This window comes from Amphimedon queenslandica, unplaced genomic scaffold (genome assembly GCF_000090795.2).
Source record: "Amphimedon queenslandica unplaced genomic scaffold, v1.1 AMPQUscaffold_13389, whole genome shotgun sequence".
In the NCBI taxonomy this organism is placed as follows: domain Eukaryota; kingdom Metazoa; phylum Porifera; class Demospongiae; order Haplosclerida; family Niphatidae; genus Amphimedon; species Amphimedon queenslandica.
The window spans coordinates 105543-122108 of NW_003546375.1; the positions used below are offsets into that span (position 1 = coordinate 105543).

At 36.7% G+C, this 16566-nt stretch overlaps 2 protein-coding genes across 3 annotated transcripts in view; both read left to right on the forward strand.

Moving 5' to 3' along the window:
• The window catches only part of LOC100640581 (uncharacterized), a 13824-nt gene extending 1816 nt beyond the window's left edge, over positions 1 to 12008 (forward strand). Inside the window, exons 2-16 of one of the 2 annotated variants that reach the window (XM_019997003.1) lie at positions 378 to 4590; positions 5934 to 6119; positions 7097 to 7307; positions 7655 to 7815; positions 7884 to 7972; positions 8125 to 8215; positions 8323 to 8427; positions 9083 to 9178; positions 9437 to 9598; positions 10030 to 10155; positions 10508 to 10589; positions 10650 to 10811; positions 11038 to 11136; positions 11376 to 11446; positions 11747 to 11874. In XM_019997003.1, the coding sequence (XP_019852562.1) occupies positions 406 to 4590; positions 5934 to 6119; positions 7097 to 7307; positions 7655 to 7815; positions 7884 to 7972; positions 8125 to 8215; positions 8323 to 8427; positions 9083 to 9178; positions 9437 to 9598; positions 10030 to 10155; positions 10508 to 10589; positions 10650 to 10811; positions 11038 to 11136; positions 11376 to 11446; positions 11747 to 11779 (5859 nt within the window). In that variant the 5' untranslated portion in view covers positions 378 to 405 and the 3' untranslated portion in view covers positions 11780 to 11874. Of the gene's footprint in view, positions 1 to 377; positions 4591 to 5933; positions 6120 to 7096; positions 7308 to 7654; positions 7816 to 7883; positions 7973 to 8124; positions 8216 to 8322; positions 8428 to 9082; positions 9179 to 9436; positions 9599 to 10029; positions 10156 to 10507; positions 10590 to 10649; positions 10812 to 11037; positions 11137 to 11375; positions 11447 to 11746 lie in introns of both variants that reach the window. The other variant, XM_019997001.1, reaches the window with a different exon arrangement.
• Positions 12009 to 13472: 1464 nt separating this feature from the next.
• Positions 13473 to 14170, forward strand: LOC109582328 (uncharacterized). Its single transcript, XM_019996997.1, has 5 exons — positions 13473 to 13485; positions 13539 to 13610; positions 13661 to 13877; positions 13924 to 13956; positions 14000 to 14170. The coding sequence occupies exons 1-5, from the start codon at positions 13479 to 13481 to the stop codon at positions 14094 to 14096; spliced, it is 426 nt and encodes a 141-aa protein (XP_019852556.1). The 5' UTR covers positions 13473 to 13478; the 3' UTR covers positions 14097 to 14170.
• Positions 14171 to 16566: the final 2396 nt, after the last annotated feature.

Here is a 16566-nt window from a genome sequence, read left to right on the forward strand (position 1 = left end):
AGAGCGAGAAATTGGTACATATACACTGTACATAAACAATGTACACGTCAGTAGACTTGTAAACTATTGATAATTGTGATAATTGTGTGATCCCATGCATGCCTGCATATCATCAAATAGTGACTGTACTTTAATTGATACAAACTCAAACTTTAACCTGAGGACTATGACTTTGATATATTTACATCAGTGTCTATTCATCCAATACCTTTATTCATTACTTCTTGTTCTGTACATGTATCATGTACGTACATGTACAATGTATATCAATATACATGTACATGTATATGCATATCATTTACACATTTATTTCTACATGTATATGTACATGTACATGTATATCTAACATAATTATTATCTTCTTTTTTTTCTTACAGTTTATCCTGACATTGTTACCCTAACAGCATGATGTCCGATAAAGCCACGCCTCCTAAAGTATCAGCAATGATATCCGTCTTTGACGGTAAGAAAGAACAGCCTCCACCCGCCACAAAAGCATCAGTGACTCCCCCCACTGTTGGTGTATCTGTACCAAGACGAAAACTAAGAGAAGCTGGCTCACCCGAGAAAAAGCCTCAAGGACAGAATGACGAGACAAAACCAGTTCCATCAGTGACTATGACTGGACCTTTTAAACTGATTCATGTATCAGGATCAGGCCAAGTGGTGGATGAGAAAGCCCCAATGTTATCAAGAACACTCAATCACTTTAAGTCTGGCGGTAACCTCTCATCAACAAAGCCTGCTAGTGGTAAAGGGGCCGCTAAAGAGCCTGCTATTAAGCCTATGGGGTATCAGTCCAGCCCAACTCATGGTGGGAGGAAAATATCAGCCCCAGTGACTATTAACTGCTCTGTGCCTAGGAAGGAAAGAAAAGCACAAGAGAAATTAAAAGAGAGTCAGGAGGAGGAGGAGAGTATATTGTCTAAAAGTACTCCTCAATTTTCCTCTCCTAATCGCTCGTCTGATTCTCACTCTGTCTCTCCCTCTCCTCCATCAAAGAAACCCAACCCACGACAATCCTCCCTTCCCTCAGAAACCATGCCCACAACCTCCTCTTGTGCTATAAAGCAGCCTGGGGGTACATGGTTCCCCTCGTCCCGTCGGTCCTACAGGAACACCGAGGCTCCACCCCCAGTACAGTTTAGAGTACGGACCTGGGACAGATTAAGTACTGGCAATACTAGACAAGTCAAGAGGAGCCAGTCATTCACATCAAGAACCAAAACTGAAGCATCTGGTGAGAGACAGCGATCCACTTCACCTTCTTCTTCCTCCTCCTCTTCCTCTTCGCCTCAAAAGAAATCCTTGGGTGGTGCAAAGCCAAACAGTATTGATCTTAACACTAGGTCACAGTCTGCTCTTGCTGGCTCACTCACTGAAGAGGAAATCGATGAGAGAATCTCTGCATCAGTTCATACCTCACCAGCTCCGGCTAGAAGAGATGATAAATCAAGGAGTGTTGTCCTCAGTCCTCAGATATCAGTTGAAGTATCTCGTAACAAGTATTGGTCTTCTATTCGTCCTCAAAGCACTTTTGGTAAAGCCTCTTCGCCTCAACTAGGAAGCAAGAGCAAGCCTAGCACAACAAGTGGGTCAGTAGCTTCCTCTAATTCTTCCCTACCTCCTCCTGTCCCTCCTCCCAAGCCCACCAGATCAACTGATAGCCAGAAATCAAAGACTCTGCCCTCAAGAAGAAGCGTTGGTGGGTATTCGCCGACACACACCAGCAGTGCTGCTAACAGATTATCACAGTACCAGTCTAAAGGGACTACTAGTAAAGAGGGAGGACCAGCCACTGGGTTTATGAAGAAGGACAGTCCTAGAGATGGGAAGAGTCCTACAATGGGATCCAGTAAAAGGGAGTCTGCTGCTTCAATCAAGAAGGAAGGTAGTCCTGTTTTCTCTCCTGCTAAAAGAAATAGTTTAAAGAAAGAGAGCAGCCCTGTGCTCTCCACCAGGAGCACCAGGAAGGAGGGTAGTCCTGTAATGTCTGCTAGTAGAGACAGCCCAAGGAGAGGTAGTCCTAATCTACCATCAACAAAGAGAGAGAGTCTGGCCTCAGTCAGGAAAGATGCTCCTAAAAATGAAGCTGGTTCTTCATCATCTAAACTACAGCGGCCGGTACAGCGGAGTCGTGATTATGCTAATGTCCAGTTTTCACATGATACTACTACTAGCAGTGAAGGAAGGAGAAAAGTATCTAATGATATTGGCTCCACTGCCAGCGATCATATTGATTACTCTCCCGGTCAAAAAAAGAAAATAAAACTGATGGAGAGAAAAGATTCTAAAGATAAATCAATGACACTTCCAGGCTCTTCACGTGCAACTGCCTCAATGAAGAAACACCATGATACTGAATCAGTCCCTTCCTCTTCTCCGAGACTGTCTCGACTAGCAATGGAAAGACGAGGCTCCCCATCTACTCCTCCACTGAGCATAAAATCAAGGATAGCAATATTCCAAACTAAAGAGGATGTCTCACTCAGCTCAACACTACCCAGGAATATGTATAGCTCCAGTAACAAGAGACCAGTGTCTGAATATAATCAAGTCCCCTTGATGAGGGAAAGGGACCCAGGAGCCAAAGATAAGAGGAAATCTCTACCTGCTCCTCCTATTCCTCCTAAGCCAAGGAAGCCTGCTGTTTCAAGGGTTATTTTAGAGTCAGCTCCAGTAACTTTAGAAGAAGAGGAAGACGATGAAGGAGACCGTGAGAGTAAGGGAAGAGGGAGAATGAGGATTCACTCTGATAAGACTGATGGTAACAACGATAGCGAAATCAAGGTTCATATTTTCCAAGAAGGCGAGTCTGAACAAGCCACACCTTTCACAGACGCACCAGCGAATGTGTACGATGACGTTGTGTTCAGTGAAGACACATGTAAGGTGGATAGAGCCGAGAAACCTCGATCAACTCGCTACTCGTATCAGGAATACGCTACAATGAGACGAATGACGCTTTTGAGAAATAGCACATCAAGTTCAAGTGTATCTGAAGCTAATAATAATGACAAAGGACTGGCAGCAATACCTGAGAATACACTCAGTGTGGGCCAGGGAAATAAAAAGGAGGAGAAGAAAGAGGAAAAGGAGAAGGAAGAACCAGATCTCTTTAAAAGGATGTCTGTCATTAGTGGAACCTTTTATGAAGAGATGATTGATTCGATTGCTTTAAAATTAGCAAGTAGTGAAGAAAAAGGCAGAGTGAGTGAAGGAGGAGCTTCTTTGGAGCGAATTGAAAAAGTTAAGAAACAATTGATTGAAGTGGTTGAGGACGCCGTGAGTAACGATCCTCTGATTGAGAGTGAAGAATTTTATGAGTCTTTAGAAGAGTATGGAAGAAAAGTATCTGATTATCTTCATCGTACGCAAGGAGAGAGCACGAGTGAAGAAGTACCGCCAGAACTGCCACCAAGACCTGATTTCCTACTCAAACTAATCAAAGAAGATAACGAAGGAGGAGAGGATGATGTTGATAGAGGTGAGATGAGCTCTCCTAGTATACTCAAACTGGAAGGATATGAGGAAATGAGCTCAGCCAGTATTGATGTACAACCTCCTAGTACAGTGAGTTTATACGAGCCAGTTTCATTTGATGTTACCATGTCACCGAAAGGCAAAGGAAAGAGAAGGACGTCTAAAATTCCTTTTTGGAGGAGTCCGGAACATAAACCCAGCTCACCCACACTGTCACTAGACAGTGCAACTTTGTCTCTTCCAAAATCAGGAAGCAACAAAAAGAGCAATAAAAAGAAGAAAATAATGCCGTCTTTCTCAGTAAGGAGAAGCGTCAAAGTAGAGCCAACGATTACATCCCCAGTACGTTCAGTCTCTGTGAGTGGCCACACCTGTCATTCAGTGACCTCTTCTCCTAGTCATACCACATACGAGGAAATGAACGCTCCGACCTCATCTCCACCTCACATGTACGTTAACATCAGTCGCTCTGTCTCTGTCTCACAACCATACGAGTTTGTGTCTACAGACGAGCCGATCCAACCCACCTACTCCTCAGAGAGCGAGGGAGAGGACGTCAGTGGAGTCTATGATGACATACGGTCTCCGGTCAAGAGAATCTGGAAAGATATTGAGCCACCGGCAACTCCAGAATCTTCCGTTTTTACAGACGACCATGATACATGCGACGGGCGGAGTTTACACGATCCGACTGCTTCTCCACTTGTAACTAAAATAAGATCGACTCACCCAACTCATCAGTACCTCCGTACCAGTAGCAGTGACTCTGCCCTTCACTTGTCTTTCATTGCGACTGGTAGACCATTCCCACCAACCTCGCCCATTCCGTCTTTTGGCGAAATGAGTATGGATAGTAACAGCAATGTTGAGAGTAGTCCTTCAATATGTAGTTATGACTCCAATAGACACAGTGGAGGGGTAGGAGGAGTTGAGTTGAAGGCGTCTCCGATGTGTTCCTTGTCGAGGAAGAGGGTTAAGAGTGATGCTTCTGAGGATCGTTACCACAGTGCTAGGAAGGGGGCACAGCAGAAGGCTAGGCTGATGATGATGGCTAACCACAGGAGGAGGAGGAGGGGGAGTGTCCCTGGTAACCCTGAAACCAGCTCAGTAAGTATACATGTATACATGTACATGTAATATAAGTATGGGATACTTTGTCAGTCGGTGAATTTTGGCTATCAAGTTGCCAAATTTCCAAAACTTCCCCTCCAGAAATTCTGACTACATGTACATGTACAGTTAGTATTATAGTAATGCGATATTAATTACATGTACAATGTACATGCACATTGTTTATCAATGTATGTGTCTGTACAGCGTCCTTATGTGTATAGTAATGTACCTTATTAGGCTTTGTACATACATGTACATGTACATGTATACAGTGTGAATAGACGTGCTGTACATGTACAGTACATTGAATGACATGCAGTTCATGTACATGTATGTGTATACTTGTGTGAATCTATAGTATTAGTTTTCATGATGTACATGTGCATATACAGGTACATATGCATGTGAACATTGAGGCTTTTAAGCAATCAATGATAATATACAATTACATTTAATTGCACTAATAATGTAACAATAGTATTGTGAATGATAATTGATCTATTCTGTGCATGTGTTTGTGTTTATAATGTAAATGAGGAAATAGTAGGATGAAAAAGAGGGAGGGAGAGAGAGGGGGAGAGTTGGAGGAAGAGAGAGGGGGAGAGGGGGTATGTGGGAGAGAGAGTGAAACAGCCAAGTCTCGTGTCTGCCTCTTTACTACACGGACTGTCCATGAAGCAGAGAAATTTCCCAAATAATTTAAACAAATTTTGTTTGTATCATCACTGGCCCACTCCTACACACTCTGCTATGTTGTCTTATACTGATGTTACCATGACAATTCCTTCAATGGTGAGAATGACAGGTATTTTATACAGCAAATTGCAGTGGAGCAATTGTTTTGACTTAGGAAAGTTATGACAGTCATTTGAAGCCCTTTGTGACGAATCCTTAGCTATAACATATTGTTTGAAGTATAACCTAAACATTAACAAAGAGAGAGAGATGGAGGGAGTGTCTTGTTTTATTATGTAAGTATATTAGTCAGTACAAACAATAGCCTTCCTCATTTGTCCTGTTAAGAGTAGAAGCCTTTAGTGACTCTCCTACTTCTTTCTATATCTATAAATGTACAGTGTTTCTGTTTATTGATGCCCTTTAAAGTGGTAAGAATCATATTACATGCTTTGTGCTTAAATGTAAAATGTTTTAGTGGGAGAAAGATGATCTTGCATGTATGTACTGTGTATATTGTAATGTTTTATTTGAGTCTCTTTTTATGTTTTCCTTTATCCCTCTCCCTCCCCCCCTCTCTCTCTCTCCCCCCTCCCTCCCTCTCTCTCTCTCTCCCTCCCTCTCTCTCTTTCTGTCTCTCTTTCTTCCTCTCTCCCCCACAGGTTGATGGTATCATTGAAGTACCAATAGTCTATGCTGATGCTCTGATGGATTGCACTGGAGTAGAGCCATCACATTTGAGTTTCAAAGTGAATGATGTGATAGCAATACTGAACATGACTGATGATGACTGGTGGCAGGGGATTGTTGAGGATAGGATAGGCTGGTTCTCCTCAGCCTGGGTCAGGGTAAGTGTATTGTACATGTACATACAACTCAGTAATTATAGTCTTACTATTTATTAAGTTTAATGAATGTGGCAGGGCACTAGCCCTTTCAAAAATTTTCATCAAAGAATGGACAAATATAATACAATCACAATGTTTAAGTGAAAGCTTTTATAGCCAGTTATTTGAGTGAGGGTATCGTGGGTCGGATATTCAGACTCTCTGTGGTTATCAACTATTATACTTGTATAAACTGTAAAGTACATGTAATTACTCAATTTCGGTAGTACATGTAGTTTTATTGCCTTTTGACTCGAGCCATTTGTAATTTACAAGTATCACAATGTACTTCATGATAGTATACACATGAGTGTATAATACAGTAATTATGTTATTATGATAACTTTAGTAAATATTTGTTGTGTGGGATGTAACTGAATCTAATAAGTTATTATGTTTATTTGTTCATTTGTTGGTGTTTCCAATAAAATATTTAAATGTACAATGTACATGTATTTTTATGCATCTCTGATTCACATGTACATGTACAAGTGTATGTACATGTACATGTACATATATTTGTGTGTGTGATCAATGTGTGGTATGTGTTTGTGTGTTTCTCTAACAGTCTGTTTGTGTGTGATGAATTACTTCCATATATGTATTTAATCTGTATGTGTCTCTCTCTCTGTGTGTCTGTCTTTGTGTGTCATGTTGTAATGATATTACACTGTAGTATCTGTTTCCATTTTACTATATAAACTGTTTGAGAGCTATGATTAATGAAATTAATGAACCTTTATCAATTATAGAGGAAAGAGAGAGAGGGAGGGGAAGGGAGAGAGAGGGAAGGAGGGATCCGAGGGAGAGAAGGAGAAAGAAATCTACATGTACATGTACATGTATGTATACATTGTACATGTACATGTACATTACATAATTAATTAGTAAGATAGATTGTAGTGTCCTTTGGTATCATGTTAATATTCTTCATGTAGTTGCGTATTAATCAAGAAGACAATGACACCACCTCACTCCATGACAGAAGTGAGCAGGCTGTATCTTCTTCTCCTGGTCAAGAGTCATCAGGAGCTGTTCCTACTGGATCAAAGGAGAGGAGAGGAGAGGAGAAACCATCAGAGGCTGGAGAAGGAGAGAGGAAAGATGAGGAAGCCACAGAACAAGATACTTTGGGTGATCTTGAACAAGGTATGTACAGTATGCATGGGAACAAGAAAGAAACACTTTGTTGTTTTGTCTTCATTTAGACTGATTATTACGCATTTCTCACTCTCCTCCCTTCCTGTCTCTTTTCTCTCCTCCTTCCTCTCTCTCTCTTTTATCTTTGACTAGAAACATGTACATGTGTATGTACATGTATTACATGTACAAGTAGATGCATGTTTACATGTAGCTCAGTTGTACATGTATAGTACTTTTCCACTTATTATACATGTACCATGTACTTTATGCCTTTTTTAAGTTCTCTTCTATTAATCTTTTCCTTCCTCCCTTCTCTCCCTCTCTCTCCCCCTCTCTCTCTTTTCCCTCGTTAGTACGTAAGCATAAACCAGTCACGAGGCGTAGAACCATCAGAAAGCGAGACTCAGGTGACCTTCCTCGTAGTCTCCTTCCCTCACAGATAAGAGCAAAGTGTATTGAGGAGATACTAAACACTGAGAGGGTCTACGTACAACATCTTAAGAATATTGTAGAGGTAAGGGGCCTTCTATATAGGCCCATGGGGGCTGACAGGGGGACCGGTGTTTATTGTGATTTTTATAGGGGTTCCTGTACCCATGCAGAGAGAGGGTGCAACTTTTCAGTCAAGAAAGGGTCGAGACCATATTTTCAAATATTGAAGATATTTACAGGTAAAATTAACAAAATGTACATGTACATGTATATTGCTCATTATTTTCTTATGCATGTACATGTACATGTCATGTACAACTTATAGATGTACCGTACATGCATGTACATGTAATATTAAAATGCATCATATTATCCTGTTTTTTACTTTTAGATTCCAGCAAAACTTTCTTGATCAGTTGGAATCAAGAATCAATTTCGGTAATTTAGAAGACTCACTGATTGGAGAAATATTTGTGATTATGGTAAGCAAGTTTACTAAGTTTTACTAATAATATACAATTTACAATACATTAAGTACATTAATGTTGTACTAATATAGTTTAATTATGTTAATTGTTTTTCTTTGTAGAAGGACAGTTTTTCAATGTATTCCGAATATTGTAATAATCATCCTCATGCAGTTAATGAAATGAACCTCTTACAACAGGACCAGCAATATGTGTTGTTCTTTGAGGTAAATAATAATAATAATAATTATTATTATTATACATGTACATGTACACGTACATGTAGTTATTACATGTATACATGTACATGTACTTTAGAAGCTAGCAAGTGACCATGGACTATTGCTAATGGCATGTTTTTATTCATGGCTCGAAGAGAAATTACTACTTTTATTGCATTTTTTGATGCATATACATGTACATGCACATGTACATTGTACATGTTCTTATGTTGCTTGAAAGGTTTGAGCTCATTCCAATCAAAGTTAGAATTTTTATATAAATTTACATGTATAAAGTTGCTCAAAGATTTGGCCAACGACCAAATGCTACAGCCTTTGATTGTTGGCCAAATTTGGTCAAAAATGGCTAGAAAAAATCCTTCATTTTTATTATTTTTCTAATACATATACATACACATGTACATGTATACACATGTATGTTCTTACATTTATGTTGTGTAGAAAGTTTGTGCTTTTTCCGATCAAATTTGGATTTTTAATGAATTTTTAAAGTGACTTCAAATGCCATGCACATGTACAGTACATGTATTGTAGTGCTTCTAAACCCAGCTCACATCTTACATGTACATTGTACATGTATGTTATTTATGCATGTATAATAATAACTACATGTGTGTATATTTTACTTGTACATGTTTAGGCTTGTAGATTACTCAAAGAAATGGCTGATATATCACTGGAAGGATTTCTATTGAATCCAGTTCAAAGAATATGCAGATACCCACTACAGCTATCAGTGAGTGATGAGGTGTAGAGCAAAGAGAGGGAAATATTTTATGAGCTTTTTGATGTCTTTGTGTGTGTAATGAAGTATAAAGAGCATGTGTTACATGTGTATTTATTTGAATATCAATTTATGTTACAAGCATCGTTCACATTCCACCCTTCTCACTCCCTCTCTCTCTCTCTCTCTCTCTTTTTCCCTCTTTCTCTTTCTCTCTCCCTCCTCTCTCTTCCCCCTCTCTCCCTCTCTCTCTCTCTCTCTCTTTCTTAGGAGCTAAAAAAGTACACTCCTGAGTCTCATCCTGATTATTGTCATGTCGTGGCAGCACAAGCTGCAATGACTCAAGTGGCTATACTCATTAATGAGAGGAAGAGACGAATGGAAGCATTAGGAAGACTTAGAACCTGGCAGACTAACGTTGAGAATTGGAAGGTATGGACCACAAGTAACATGTACATCTACTCATGTACATGTACATATACATAATTATCGTCTAGCAAACTGCAAACAAGAGTGTTCTTAAGTACAAACTGTCAATGGACCCACACAATTAACAAAATTTGTTTTAAAATTTTTTATGTACGTGTACACGTACATTTACATGTAAACCAAAGCTTAGTGTACCTATGTACATGTAGACTATAAGATAGTTCAACAGTAGCAATTGCAATTACATTATAATTCATGTCTACATGTATGTGTAGTTAAAATTTTTTGACTATACATGTACCTAAATAACAGAGATTGTGTGTCAATTCCAATCACTATGTACATGTACATGTACAGTTACATGCACTTCGTACTTTTAGTAAACTTTCACTAATTTTTATTTAATTCTCTAATTAATTTTATTGAATATGTAGGGTGCTGATCTAATGGAGACTAGTACTGAGTTGATACATGGCACTGAATTACACAAAATATCAAAAGGACGCTGCCAAGAGAGACACTTCTTTCTGTTTGACCATCAACTGGTTTACTGCAAAAAAGTAAATGAAATTGATTGGTGTGATTCACGCATGTGTACAGTAGTTTTTTTCTGTATTTTGGCTTCAAAATTACGCCCCCAGATTATACATTATTGATTCCCTTATGTTATAATTGCTATTTACATGTACACATGTACATGTAGCTGTTTCCAACGAATATTCTTTGAATTATGAGCATTTTAAGACAAGCTAACTTTTGACAAATATACATGTACACATGTATAACATGTACATAATTATTTTGAGTTATGGCCATTTTAAAAATATACATGTATATGCCAATTTCTGGATATTATACTACAATTTACATGTACATGTACATGTACATGTATGTCATTTTGATGTGTCTTAGGATACAATCGGTGGAAGGTTGTCTTACAAAGGTCGTGTGAATACTGACAAGTGTCAAATAATCGACTTGAAAGATGGCGAATGTAAGTACAGTACATCTTATACTGTATCATGTTAATATTAATATATGGACTCCTGTGTAGGGTCTCATGGTGGTAATGGTGTTAAAAATGCTTGGCGGATTAATAATTTTGATAAAGATGACAAGTGGTACGTGTTGTTTGCTAAGAATGCAAAAATGAAAGAGGAATGGATGGAGGCTTTCAAGAAAGAGAGAAGACAAGTGGAGGATGACAAAATAAATGGTTTGTTATTTAACATACCTACATGTACAGTACATGATGTATACATGTACATGTACATGTGTACACGTACATGTGTACATGTACAGGTACAGTGCCACAAGTTTATATGTACAACATGGTAAACAACCTTAAAACTCCAAAGCTTATCATATTAACTTTTTTAGGGAAACGCACCTGTACTAAGTTTTATATTATATAATGTTTTCCCTCTCTCTCTTTTCATTAGGTTTCATCATTACTCCTAAAATGAAAAGAGCTGCCATTGCTCTGTTTAATACCACCAGTGAGCCAATATCAAGGAAACATCCACCAAAAAAGAACTATGGTAAGTAACAATAGCTAATAACACTAATAACACTGTTCAGTCATTAAATATACACATGTACATTGTACATGTACTATACTGTCATCAGTGTTCATGTGAGAGATACTGTTAGTATAAAAGTAACAAGCTACTGGTAACGCAGCAAAATACAAGTCAGATAAAAGCACAACAATGTAGTATTAAGTACATATACAACAAATGAATATTATGTATATAATACATGTACATGTATATACAAGAGGGAAGCAGAAAGAGAAAGATAAAAAGAATAAAGGAGTTAACGAGACACATACCTTTCAGCAAGAGCAAGGTGAAGAGAGTTAGAAGAGTGTATGTATGGTCTTGTGATATGATGACCTGGCACCTCTCAGGCACACACTAGTACTAGGATACTCAAATTTACTTTTTGTACATACTTGTTGATTGCCATGATTGTTGCTAACACATGTACTGTACATGCACATCTAGACTTTGCTTTCATTGTAAGGTTATAATAATAATAATATGGGGCTTCTAATAATTCATGTATTCTTGAACTCTAAACTAAATTGTTGTGTGAATAAGTTTAATTGTTACCTTATATTTATTAATGATACTTTGTATTTTGTAGAATTTTCTAGTGAGAGTCTACCAGTTGGTATGATAAACACTTTACCAGCTGGAGCAAGAGGAGGAGAGATAACAACATCACTGACTTTCTCACCAGGAGAAAGAAAGAAAAGACAAAAAAGAAAATAAGCTTTTATTGTATTATAATTATCGTTTTTTGTAGAGCGGATGGTTTATATTGTTGTTGTTGTTGTCATTGTTGATATTTTTATTTTATGTGTAACTTCACGTGTTTTAGAGTTGATACTTGTATTATAAGCAAATTTCTCTCTTTGTTTCTTTATTTCTCCCTCTTTTCCATCACTTCAATTATTATAATATCAATAACATACATAAAATACTAAAATTAACTAAATTTAAGTTGTATGACAATAGTTTTGCTTTGGAGGTGGGTCATAAAGAAGCTGTGAGGTTGAATTTTAACATTTTCTGTTGTGAATTTTTATTTACAACATTGTGATGGCCTATCATTTTGGAATTTTGCAGCTCTGCCCCATTGGTTGGTGATTCAGTGGATAGTCTTTCAACATGTTGCTGGTGTCCATTGTCTTCTTGTTGAGTGTCAGTCAAGTTATTAGTCAATGTCCACCTTCCTCAGATAAAACACTGGATGTATATAATAACAACTGTATAGGTTTTTATAGGTATCTACCTGAGGTATGATGGAAACTGTTATCCTAATGGGTCATATTTTCGAAAGTTTGATGTCAATGAATTTTCTAAAGCTATATCATGTGTGTTACCTGGTACTAGTCTAACTACTGGTCAGTGGGTTAGAGTTGCTGATCCTGATGATCCTGTTGACTGTAACAGTAATAGTACCAGTGATCCTTTTCGTTGTACTTATGTCACTTTACCTGCTACTATCAGTCTTTATTTTGTTCAGCAGGAGAGACTGAGAGAAGGATGGTACAAGTGTTGTCTACCCACTGATTGTTCTACTGCTACTGATATCATCTTTGCTTCCCTATCCAGTAAGTATTATCATTTTATACTACACTGATTGATTTTAGTATAGATTGGGCACAAAAAACAGACATTACAGTTGACCTTCCTTTAAATATGAAACTTCTACCTCAAGAATACACACTGCATGCTATAACAATTCAATATAATCGGTACTTACAAAATGCCACTTGGTACTATGAGTCTAGTAGTACTAGTACTAAAATGACTGCTGGTATCTGTACTGGACAGTCTGGATACAGTTGTACTATTGGTAATGGAGTGTTACTGCACAAAAGTAATGAATCACATGATTATACTCTAACTGTTACTTGGAATGGAGAGGCTATTACTAGTGGAGCACTGAGTCAATCAAACAACAATGGGGATCATGTGTACAGATTCTATTTGTATGTTGGCAATATTGATAAAAATAATGTTGTACAACGAAACAAGTATCATACTATATCAGGTATAATATTTGAAAATTTTTCATATAATGTGCAGTTTTTTTAGTACCAGCAATTGCTCCCTCTTGTCTTATTATTGTCAGCAAGACAGCTACCACTATCAATGTCAGTTGGACTAAACTTGATTCATCTGATGCTGATGGATATGTAGTCAATGTCACGAGTGACACAGACACAGTGCAGACAGTACAAGTGGAGGGAAGTAGTAATAATACAATCACACTGAATGGACTGAGAGGAGGAACAACTTATAGCATCACAGTCAGAGCCTATCAACAATTACTGGGACCTGCTAGTAGTGCAATCAGTGTACAGACCATGCCAGGTATTAAACCATTTATTGTACTGTAAGTTCGTAACATCATTATGTATTTCTAGTTACTAACTGCAGCTCGTCATGCATAAACTCTCCTTCAATTTGTAGTACAACTACAGTGTTAAAATTTTATGGTAAGTAAAACTATTTGCAATTTTTACATTATCAGTTAAACTTGCTTTAGATACAACTACAACACCATACTATTACTATACTTCATTGATATACTTGCCCTGGCAGGGCAAAACTACTACAGTCAGTACTGCTACTCCATCAGTTTCAGTAACTCCATCAATCAGTGATTCATCAGATAGTGTTATTGTTCTTGGTGTGTCAGTAGGTGTATTGTTGATTCTACTAACTGTCAGTGTTATTATTAATATCTGCTGCTACTTTATAAGGTATGTTAAATTCTTACAAAATTATAATTTATTTGTTCCTTATTAGAATGAAAAGTTCTTTGACAACCAAACAAACAAAGTTAGTATAAATTATTAATCCACAGGCTATTTTTGTATGATAGATCTGATGATGATATTGCAATGCAAGTATGTGAACCATATGAACTTGATAAGCCTGAACTAAGTGAAGATAATCAAGTAATATACGAGGAAATTTAAAGTGTTGCTTGATACAAGTCTGTCATTTCAAATAAAACATTGATTAATGTTTGAACAAAATGTTAGCTTAATAAATTAATATGTGAATGTAGTTTTCCATTTTGGAAAATGATTATCCTATTGTGTTGTGTGTACATTATAGTTATGTAGTTAATGAAGTTTATGTTTGTCTCATAAGTATAGCAATTGTTAGGTGAGTGAATTAAAATTACATCATTGTTAAAAGAATTATCAAGTATAGTTCATTAACTGCATGCATGCACATTATCAATTGACTGTAATGTACCATGGTTATTTTACAGAAATTAATGTGAGTTACATGACAACTCTTTGTTTTTAATTATAAGTCATTGAGCCAGAATCATTACTGGTCCTCTCAGCAATGTTTCTTCTCACTTTCAAATATTATAAGGCAAACTACAAATTTCATGCACTTTTATGTACAGTTAAAACATCTCAACTAGACTACCTCATGCGCTGCTCTGGGAAAGCATGCAAAGTGTGCTATAGAAGTTTGATGATGTATTGTACTTTGAAAGCATGAATTGCATGTACCTTTTTTAAAATTAAATCTATTTAAGTTTGCTTATGCATACTCAGACTGTGAAAATTGCTTTAGTTCAAAAAAAAATTGCAGCTCTGCCCCATTTGTAGGTGATTCAGTGGATAGTAAATAATAATAATAATTATTATTATTATTATGATAACAATAATAATGATAATAAAATAATAAAGTCATGCATGCACTTTGAATGCTTATTATGGCATGCAACTTCTTGATCAATTTACTGTACACTATATTACAGAACACCAAAGTGTTTCAAGCTAATTATTATAACTTGTATCATTGACAGTCTTGTTACTTTAACCTAATAATAGGTGGAAAAAATATCAGCAATTCTAAATTTAGTATGTCTCATTGCTATACAAAAATTACCATCACTCAAAATAAATCAGATTTATGGTATTATAAAACAACCATAATGCCTTTAAAATGATCTGGTCTTAATTTTGTAGTAGTAATGATAATGTCATTGTAAAAAATAACATTACATAGAATACTATAAATTAGCACAAATGTATAAATCTAATAGACTATTATGATTATTGTCATTTTTTTTTCAAAGCAATTAAATTTGAAGTGGCAAATACATTTCCTTATGTTGTGTAGAAACTTTGAGCTGATTTGAATCAGAAACTACTCAAAAATTTTGCCAAAAATCATAAGAGGAGGATTTGCCATTTTTATACTATTTTTTGTTAAAATTACATGCTATTTTATTGTGTAGAAAGTTTGAGCTAATTCCAATCAAAATCAAATTTCTGAAGCTGCTAAAAATTTGGACCAAAGTTCCTGTAGATCTCTACTGCTTTTATTTTTTGTTTATCAGTTGGGCCTCTGTTTATGGTCAGGCCTCAAAAATTTTGCAGCTCTGCCCCATTGATTGGTGATTCAATGGATAGTCTTTCAACATGTTGCTGGTGTCCATTGTCTTCTTGTTTATTATCAGTGAAGTTATTGGTCAATGTCCGCCTTCCTCAGGTAAGACACTGGATGTGTATAATAACAACTGTATAGGTTTTTATAGGTATCTATCTGATTCATAAGGGAAACTGCTATCCTAATGGAACATTTTTTTGGGACCATGGTGTCAATTCAGATATTGAAGCTATATCATGTGTGTTACCTGGTACTAGTCTAACTACTGGTCAGTGGGTTAGAGTTGCTGATCCTGATGATCCTGTTGACTGTAACAGTAATAGTGCCAGTGATCCTTTTCGATGTTCTTCTCTCACTTCACCTGATGCTACTCTCACTCTTAAACTTGCTGAGAGACTACTAGCAGATCAAGAAGGCTGGTACAAGTGTTGTCTACCAACTGACTGTTCTACTGCTATGAACATAATCTTTGCTAATATATACAGTAAGTGTTTTTCATTCATTAATTGTTAGCTAAAATATCAGTATTCAACTTTTTTACCATCACCATAAAAATTCGTAATAAATAAGCATGCATCTAAAAATGACACTTACACATGAATTTACAGGAGCACTTGTAGGGGAACTGTAATTTGCCCTACATAAAAAATTAGGGATAACAGTATTGAGAGGTAGAACAAATTTTTCCCTAACAAAAGTTCTTTGACAGTACATTGTGCTTTTAGCATTGTTGGCAGAATGAAATACTAATAATTTGGTAAAATAAATTTTAGCAAAATATCTAATTATAACAAATTGAGGTCTGTTAGCCAAATTTTTTTTTTCATAAGGCCCTATAGCCGCATACTCATAGTCAAATTTTAGTGATAACTATAGTTTTGCTGATGTGGAAACATATGCATGCTAATTAATATTGCGTACATTGTTACTGTCATTGTTACATAGGATGGGCACAGATTACTAAAATTAATGTTGACCTTCCTTCAAGTATAACAGTACTGCCTCAAACATACACACTACATGCTATAC

Coding starts and splice junctions, on each gene's coding strand:
- LOC109582328 (XM_019996997.1), top strand. Junction 13,611..13,660: donor TACAGTGTTAAAATTTTATG/GTAAGTAAAACT, acceptor AACTTGCTTTAG/ATACAACTACAACACCATAC. Junction 13,878..13,923: donor ATCTGCTGCTACTTTATAAG/GTATGTTAAATT, acceptor GTTCCTTATTAG/AATGAAAAGTTCTTTGACAA.